General features: G+C 40.3%; 1 protein-coding gene across 1 annotated transcript; it reads left to right on the top strand.

Moving 5' to 3' along the window:
• The first annotated feature begins 599 nt into the window (after positions 1–599).
• LOC134620766 (complement C1q-like protein 2) lies at positions 600–4495 on the top strand. The gene is made up of 2 exons (XM_063467053.1): positions 600–1631; positions 2185–4495. Exons 1-2 carry the CDS (start codon positions 1032–1034, stop codon positions 2362–2364), a joined length of 780 nt encoding a protein of 259 aa, XP_063323123.1. The 5' UTR covers positions 600–1031; the 3' UTR covers positions 2365–4495.
• The last annotated feature ends 5187 nt before the right edge of the window (positions 4496–9682 follow it).

The raw sequence follows: 9682 nt of genomic DNA, 5'->3' as shown, positions 1-9682 counted from the left end.
GATCATGTCATATGTAAAACTTCTTAGCCTTTGAAGAAAACAAGTAGTGAAGTGAAGTACCAATTACAGCACACCCCTCTGTACTGTAGCTGAGGTAGCAGTGTAATATAAAGATAAAGTAATGGAGATAGCGCGATGTTACTTTTGTAAAAACAGGAGAGTACTGTACAGAAACACTCTGTTAAAAGTCCAAGTAATGCATTTCATTTTCCCAGGGTAATATTCAGTGTGTAAGGACCTCATTCTGGTAGAGCTGACACTAATTTAACTAAGTGAATTACTGCTCTGTGGCTTATTAACATGGATTATTTACTGATTAGATTCAGTTCAGGTTTATCTATCATATACATGGCGTCAAATCAGTACAACAGTGGCCTCGTGGTGCTTTGACTCTACTGTACCTGCTGTATTCGACATTTAGTGTAATACATCTGCAAAGTTAAAAGTAACGCTCCAGCAAATATTTATTTCGACCACTGAAAGTAATCACCTCTGAACTTTATTTAAGTACAATTACACACCACGTGACCTTCAGTGAGTTGTGCTCCTTAACTTCTTGAAGCGTCTTAACGGCGCAGTGCAGCCTCGTGGTTCTCACTCGCATCACTAAGCGCTGTAAACATCGTTTCCATCGCTCAGTTTTCTTCTCTAATCTCGATATTACTCGTTCATCGGTCAGTAGAAAAGAGTTTTAATTTGAAGGCCACATCCTCTGTCTTCCGGTCTCATCCTTTCTAACTCTGACAGCTGGAGGCATCTGTCCGCGCGCACCCAGCCAGCCAGCCAAGACGCGCACCCTCTCTCCGGTCATATCCGCTGCCCACAGGCTAGAAGACGCCAATTAGAAAAGCAGGAGCGAGTTACGCGCACTTACTGAACTTCACCTGTTTTGGTTTTTCTCTTCTGGAACCCCCCCTCTGTCCTCTGTCACGATTCCTCCCCAGAGCCGCTCCTCGGGTTTTTTATCTTCCATTGGTCCCCGAACGGCGCGGAGGAAGTGGTCCGTGGTGTTTCTGGTGACCGCCGTCGCGATGGTTTTGTTAGTTCTCGCCATCGCTGTCCCATTACTGCTGATCCGCACCTCTAAAACCACCGCTCATTACTATGAGATGATGGGCACCTGCCGGATGGTTTGCGACCCGTACAGTCCCAAACCGGGAGGCGCCACGGCCATGGAGGTGATCCAGAACCTGAACGGGGCGGCTCCGCTGCCGCCGATGGCGCAAGGGAGCCGCGGGGAGCCAGGGCGACCGGGTAAACCGGGACCCAGGGGCCCACCGGGCGAACCGGGACCCCCTGGTCCCAGGGGCCCACCGGGAGAGCGCGGCGACGTAAAACTATCCTTCCCTGCGCTGACCGGAGGTGCGGGGGGTGACAACGGCGAGACAGAGGTAGCCAACGCCACTGCGAGCGGTTTCAGGATCGCTTTCTACGTCGGTCTGAAAAATCCGCACGAAGGATATGAGGTGTTAAAGTTTGACGACGTGATTACAAACTTGGGGAACCACTACGATTCGAGCACCGGGAAGTTCACCTGCCATGTGTCCGGGATCTATTTCTTCACTTATCATGTGCTGATGCGGGGAGGAGACGGGACGAGCATGTGGGCCGACCTGTGCAAGAACGGGCAGGTAGGAGGGTAGCTTCATACGGGAAAAGCGGGAGCACTAACAGTTTATAAAATAAATTCATAACTATTCAAGTTTATGTAGATATACATAAAAATGGCTTTTTTCCTCGTGCCGAAATACATATTTTACGCACCAAAAGCGCACACGGAGGAACAGGACTCCAAACGAATTGTGGAAGCAGATATATCTTTAATCTTTTTAGCATAACACCAGCGGTATTTCTAGTTCTCTCTAAGCCTGTCTGTGCGCGCTGTTTAACGGTAGCGCTCATGCGTAAATCCCATTTAGATGAGACAGCTTCAGTTGGATGTGGGGTCAGACAGGAGGGTTGACATCATTAGTTCAGGGTTCAGTTCAGACTTAGGGCCAAATTTTGCTCTATTCTATTTTCCTCCACGTTTTTTTTAACCTGACCACACTTGGTAGCTTAAAGTTGGAATCTATCCATTTTACGCACCACTGCTGCTTCCCTTTGCCTCTCAGGTATATGTGAACTTTTCTGCTTAGTCCTATTTCAGTGTTCGTTACAGGAACTCTTTCTCTCTTTAACCAGGTTCGAGCCAGTGCCATAGCTCAGGATGCAGACCAGAACTATGACTACGCCAGCAACAGTGCTGTACTGCATTTGGACTCTGGAGATGAGGTCTACGTCAAGCTCGACGGCGGCAAAGCTCATGGTGGAAATAATAACAAATACAGCACCTTCTCTGGCTTTATCTTATACCCCGACTAATCACGCTGCAGCACATCCTTGGACAGTCACTGAATATAGTTTACAGTAAAGAATATGATCAACTCGGTTTCTGTTCTTTTGAATAGGTGCAACATTAGTGGCTTTATCTGCAACTTGTTGTTCTGTTACTTCAGTCAAAGATCCTTTTTGTATATTTATTTGAACTTAAGTTCACCTGGAGGTTGCTGTCATTAGTGCGTGTGTGATACCTTAGTGTGAAGAAACAAATGCTCCAGATAATTTAGACCATCCCTGGGAGAAAATATTACCTGAGCTCCTTTCTGAAATGCTATGGCGGCAACAGGTCTGAAGACGTAAAGCTAACAACTGGATGCTTACAGGCTGAGAGGGTCTTCTGAAGCCACATGTGTGTTAAAAGTATGCAGTATTTCGAAGACAATATGAAGAAATCAAGATGTAAACTGAATGTCAGATAAGCAGTTTTCAGAGTATAAATTAGCCAGTAATGTTTGCCCTTGTGGCCTGTCAATAGCAGCAGTGAAAACATTCATGGCAAAATCAATCCATTCAGTGAGTTCTGACCTTTCAGGGAGCTGGAGGGGGAAAAGAAGGAAGCTGCTGTAGTTTTATTGTACTGTCCAGCTTTATTTAACTTCCTCTAATAGATTATGAGCAAAACTCAAAAATCATAGTTTGTGGAAACTTAAAGGGGATATCTCATGTTAATTTTCAGTTCCATATTTTAGTCTTGCATTCAAGTAGAGTAGATTTGCATGAGTCACAGTTAAAACCAATTCTTATTTATCAAATATTGGGCCTTAATGCAGCCTCTCAGTTCATCCTCTGTTTGAAAAAACTCACTTTACCTACTTTCCAACTCCCCTTAAAACACCTTTCTTCTGGTTTGTGTGCCTGTGATGGTCATATTAGGAACATCCTTTCTGTAGGATATCATACCAATCCAAGAATAGAGCAAACTGGCAGAAATAAAGCATTTAAAGCAATCTGAAGTCCAAAGTCTAAATTTTGGCTCACTTGAACAAGTTTAGCACACTTACAACAAAAAAGTTATTTTGTTGACTGAGCTTCCCCACTAGCTAGCTATAGCTATCAGCTAGCACGCGCAGAAGTTTATAAATATACTTTCCCCAAATTCATTAAAATTCTTTGTTGAATAAAATTATGCATAACCACAAGGGAATATTACGTCCATAAAAGGCAAAGGGCCCAGATGAAATATAAAGATTTTTTGACTGAGTTATGCTAACACATCCCTGGCTAGCTAGCATAACTGTAGCTAGCCCACCAGATAAAACAGTTTACCCATACTTCTGTTCATGTAGGTCTAAGGGCTTGTGAGTAGTTTCTACAAGTTTCTAAAGTGACAAAAACGGTTCCACCAAACCAGGTGCTTGGGATCATACTGACACACTGTTATTTCCTTCTGTCCTTATTTCTTTTCCCCCATTGCTAACAATCAAGCACATCACCACCAGTATGCGTGGGTAATTGGAGCAGCAACTTAAAAGTAAGGTGTATATTTTTTTCATATCCATCTTTAAACAATAATAAGGCATCAATATCCATGACAAAACTTTTTTTTTCTTGGCGTATTAAACCATTGGCTTTCAAATGTGGTTTCAGTGTAAGTGATGGAGGAACTAAATACAAAGTATAAAGCAAAACGTCATGTTCAGGAGTCGTATACCTGTTTGTGCTTTAATTTTCCATTCAAGAGTAGCACAGAAAGATGTTAAAGAGACAGACGAATGAAGTGTGGTACTAAAAGAGTGCAAATTTTGGAGGAGATGTTGCGATTGTGTGGCTATGGAAAGCTGCCACGGACGTATCCAATAATGTTTAGCTGGGACAGGAGGAAATGTTAAAGTCATTTCTTTATTCATATGAGCATTGTTTTAAGATAGTCTTGAAAAAAAATATTCATCCTTAAAATGGGACTGCAGTACATTTAACTCTTCAGTCAGTGGAAACTACCAGAGCTTAAAGACATGGAAGACATTCACTGTAACAAGGAAATCTGTGGTGCTTTGAATAGTGTCCAGCGTCTTACAAAGTAACCAATCACCACACGTGAAAGATACACATGGATGTCTCACGTCCTTACTGAATCTGTTCTGTTCTCCTCTCATTGACATCAATAAATACTGTTTGACAAAAAGTTCGGTTTGTCTGAGTATCTGTGACCGAGCAAATCCTGGTGAGGACAAGCACATTTCAAAATGCAGATGCAGAAGGGTGAGAGGAGAATGTAAATCTAAGGAAGATGCAGATGGAATTTGTGTTGAGTTGTTTCACGGCAAACGTAGGTGGAACTGTCATCTGTCTTCTCCTAACGACTTTTGGCGTTTCCGGTTCAATTTTTCACCACAGCGCTGAAATCTTTCTGCATACGTTTTGTTCCACACTGGTCTCAAAAACCGTCGCCTGCCTGAATGCATTGCATTGCACTGTAGCCTATAAAGCAGCCTCTCTACAATGTGTCCCTCGGGTTCCAGGTGCCTCTCTAAATGTCCTTTGCTCTGCTGTGGCTTGGAGACATTTTTAGTCAGTGAGCTTGGACACAGGAAGTCTGCTCTCTGGCGTTTTCTACTGCAAACCACTGAAGCTGTAATTATTCAGAAAGGTTACAGTGAGTTCTTTGCATTTTACCACATTAGTCATATTTTGTTTTCTATTTTGGCGAGCTGAAATGATCGATAATTATTATTTTCATATTCAGAATATATTTGAATAAATAATATCAGTCATGAACTTGGACACAGATATTGGTACTGGCATTTTTAAATTTGTTTTTGACATTTTCTTAACCATCTATCGAAATTAGGATCATGGGTGTCTTTGACATTCACAGACTATATAATGACCAGATGACATGTACCCATGACATGTACCCTCGCTACATTTGAAAATATCTTTTTGCAGAAGAGATTTTCTCTGTATAATACTGAGCAAAAAATGATCACTTCTGTAGCTTACATGCTTTTATTTTGAAGGGCACAAAGCTGGTATTGTGGTTATAAAATACTACAGGAATGAGTCTTAAATCCCAGAAATTAGTTAGTATTTTGCATTTCTGGTTTCCTCTTCTCAATCTACTTTTAATATGTCAGTAAACTATGATGTATTTCAGACTACAAATGTTGTTGGTGACATCATCGTGTCAAACCAGCCCAGCTTTAAGCTTTGAAAAAGTGGCAACCTTAGGGGCTGAAAAATGATGCCATGATGGAAGTGGCAATGTCTACAGCCTGGTACAAAGAAAAAAGCAAACAAAATAAACGACAGTGGCGTTCCATCTAGGGCAACATGCTAAGCAGTCCTGTGAAAATAGTGAAAACACACCAAACAGAAAGTGATCTTTTCACTTGCAAGTCAAATTGTGTTGTATCCCATCAAATGTCTCCTATCACCTGTTTGCATCCAGCTTTTAAATTACTACCTTTTGGAATCACAAATGGCTGTTGTCTGTGGAAGCTAGCTTTACTACGAGCCATTGAAATCTTTAGTTTTTGCAAATTCACATCATGGATAAACCTGATGGAAGACTGACAGGGGACAGGACAAGACAAGGTTCTATTTTCACACTTCATTGTTTTTCTATTTGATACTATATTTTTTCTCAGCTCATTAATAAGCACTTTTGTTTTTTGTGTTTTGGTCGACATGTGGTTGTCACAGGTAACAATGCAGGAACTCCAGCAACACTTAAGGGAAGAGGAACAACTTTATTGACTGACCAACGGCTTCGGCTTGTGGCCTTCATCAGCGTCATCGATGAAGGCCACAGGTTGTCACAGGTAAGTCACTACAAAAATATGATTTTAAAGAATATGTTACACTACTGATTTAGCAGAATGCAAAATATTAATTAAATATCCGCAGTAGTCATTTTAATCCATATAACATTGATTGAGAACATTTTCCTCGGAGGGAGTTATCTTTTTAGTAGCGTTTTTGTGCGTGCGTGTCATTCTGTCTGCAAACACGATCGCTCAAAAAGTTTTGAATGGAACTAAAGTTTCTGATAAAACTTTGTCGGGGTGCAGAGGGAGGTCATGTTAAAAATACATTAAAATTTGGTTTATATCCACCAAGATCTTTAAGGTCAACTTAATGATTTATTGGCTTAAAATCGACAAAATGCTTATAAATGAGAAATTATGACTCTTACAAGTGTGGTATGTGTTGGCAGCATATAGAAAGTACCATATAAAGATTTAAAATGTCAAACCACATTTGACCTCTGACCTCGCTTTCAAGGTCAATAGAGTGATCTGACGGTCAAAATTATATAGCTCTATGTAATGATATATAGAGCTCTTTATTAAAGTTATGTTTGTTACTGCCATTGTTTGTATTTTCAGCATATATACATATAGCAAATTATATATGAGGATTCTAAATATCATTTTACTTTCTACCTCTGACCTCTTTAAGTTTAAATAAAATGTCTTTTTTCTTTAAAAGTATGCTTAAAATTCTACTGCCTTTGTATTTAGAAAGGACATATAGGAAATGATGCTGATATATGAGGACTGTAAATAACATGATACTTAAACTATGAGTTCACTTTCACATCTGCCTTTCTTTCAACCCAAAATGTGTTATTTCTTTAAAGAAAGTATTATCAGAAGAAAGAGCTGCCAACATACTTTGAAAAGTACTCTAGTATAATATTATATAAGGTCAAGTTATTCATGGTCAGTTTACAAAAAACTGTTCTTTTATGTACATATAGTACACATGTAACATTCATTGAATTTTTTGGAATATTTGTTTACATTTTTCATAACAAAGTTAGTTTGTAACATTTTTTGTAACAAACTAACAAACTAACAAAAATTGTTCCAAACTAACTTTGTTACATTTTTTTGTTATAATCTAACTTTGTACCAAAAATGTAAACAAATGTTACAAAAAAAATAAATGAATGTTACATGTGTACTATATGTACATAAAAAAAATAAAAATTTATACAAAATTTATTGAATTTAAAATGATGTAAAGTGTATTAAAATCAGAAATGAACAAAATCACTAAATATGGATTCTGCTGAGGCCAAAGCCAGTGGCTGCGTCCATCTTTTATATACAGTCTGTGTTTAAAACTCAACCATAAGCTTCATAATCTTAACCCAAACTAAGTGTTTTAACTGTGAGTGGCAAAAATCACTGGAAACTTCTCCTTTATTCAAATGGACACTGTTTCTCACTCGGAAGTGGAAAATGTTCACATAAAATAAAAGAAATGTGGTTATTTTATGAACTGCCATAAGACTCTGTTGGCTAAACATTTGAGATTAGTTGTGGCTTGGAACCACCGCTGATTCATAACCTAACATTAGCATTTATTTCTTAAGCTTTAGATCTATATCTACATCTACACTGCTTTAATTTGTAGACATTATCTTTCTGAACAGAACATTTAAGCATCAAAAATTTTATTTTCTACTTTTATTTTCTGCAATAATCCACAAACATTATGGAAAAACCCAACTGATGTTCAGCCAAGGGAACTGGGGCAATGCTAATTTCCAAGTTGACCTCCAAAGAAACACCCCTGCAGAAGCCTGTTGAGAGATGGGCAAATCTCCATATTGGTTACTTGTATAAACTATGGTAAGCATGAATAACCGTCTTTAAGACTTCATGAAGCCGTCAGTTACATTCTCAGATCTAAATCTTGGTGGAAGCTGATGGTTTCATTTTTGATCAGTTTGTCCTGAGATGTGCAAATGCTTAGCCAGATCCAAACATTGCTGTAAACATCTATTAAGATGATGGCTGTTTTGTGTGTATTTTCCATTCCCCCCCCCCCCCCCCCCCCCCCCCTTTGACTCCATCCCCTTCAGGGACACCAGCTGTTTACACACACCACTCCTGTCACTTTAAATGGAAATCATGGGAAACAAATATTAGCATGTCTGGTTAGATAAACCTCTATTAAGGTGTTGGCTTATTTTCCTGCACTCTAAAAAAAAACAGCTCTATCCTCCTCGGAGGTGATGTTTTAGAAACTGCTCAAAGAAAAGAGCATGTGAAAGCAGACACCACAGTATGGTTTGGGCTTATTAATAAAATCTCTTAGATTTGATCAAAATGCGTGACGTTAGAGTATTTGTTTGAGATGATCGCTGCTCAGAGAGGTTTAGAGACATTAACTGGAGCGATGATGTCACCACTAGGGCTCTTTTAAACTGCTTAAAGATCAAAGCGTGATGGCCTTGGAAAGGCTTGCAGCCCCCACTGCAGACACATTTAGGATGAAAAGTGGAGCTGCTGACACCAACTGAGACATCAACAGTGTCACTAACTGCCTGACGGATGCCCCCCACACACACAGACACGCACACACGCACGAACACACACACACACACACACACATACACACACACACACACACAAATAAATAATATATATATATATAAAACAACACGATAGATGATCAGGCTGTTGCTTCCCCCTACTCTGCCTGACAGTGAGGGATTGCTGACTGACAGGTGGAGTAGTGAAATTCTCTGATGGATGAGATAAGTGGGGCAAGGCCTCACACACACACTGTGTTTGGGGGAATTCAGCCTGACAGGCAGCTGAGCAACAGGCATCACTGAAGTAATGATAGTGTGTGTCGCCGGGCGGCTGAGCTGTGTGTTTTTAGTGTTGCCACCTTTATTAACTAAGATCAGTTTAATTGATTTTTGAATCTGACAATAGAGCCTGCAGTGCAAAACACATAGCAGCCTGCTACCCGAACGCGTGTCGCCGGGAACAAAAAGCAGTCTCCTTTCAGCTGATTTCGTCTGATTGCCGAACCCGGCGTGAAATATTGCGGCAGACAAGGCAGCCAATCACTGGGACATTTTTAAAACCTTTCCTCATTCGTTCGCTCCACTGCTTCTCTCCCTACAATGATTGATCCATGTTCATGCCTGAGATGCAAATGGCAGTGTGGCATGAGTGAAATATAAAGACGGGGACATCTAAAGAGACCCCCCAGAGAGGGATGACGCTGAGAGTTTTCACTCCGATTGACACTTTAAAACCTTCTGCTTATCTTCCTCTTTTGTTTATCGCATAAGTCTTACTCAATATGGTGTGCTTGCAATCCGCACAGCTGGGAGAGATGACGAGCCTCACTGGAAAAGCAGACAAAGGAGGTTGAAGTGAAGAGTCGTCACATTAAAGATGGAACTGTGGAGTCAGTGCAGAGCACACGGGAAAAAAATGAAAGAAGATTGCACCTTGTGGATTAAATTTTACTTCATCATTTGTTCAAACAATGCTCTGAACCTGGATGAAGAGTTCTGGAGAGAAAAAAAAGCCAAGGATTGCAATCT

This window comes from Pelmatolapia mariae, linkage group LG23 (assembly GCF_036321145.2).
Source record: "Pelmatolapia mariae isolate MD_Pm_ZW linkage group LG23, Pm_UMD_F_2, whole genome shotgun sequence".
Classification (NCBI taxonomy): domain Eukaryota; kingdom Metazoa; phylum Chordata; class Actinopteri; order Cichliformes; family Cichlidae; genus Pelmatolapia; species Pelmatolapia mariae.
Note: the sequence above shows the minus strand (reverse complement) of the source record. Positions and strands in the feature narration are given on the sequence as shown.

Excerpts from the sequence above, each read along its gene's own strand:
- LOC134620766 (XM_063467053.1), top strand. The coding sequence starts at position 1,032 with ATGGTTTTGTTAGTTCTCGCCATCGCTGTCCCATTACTGCTGATCCGC. Across the intron at positions 1,632-2,184 it reads ACCTGTGCAAGAACGGGCAG|GTTCGAGCCAGTGCCATAGC; the intron begins GTAGGAGGGTAG and ends CTCTTTAACCAG.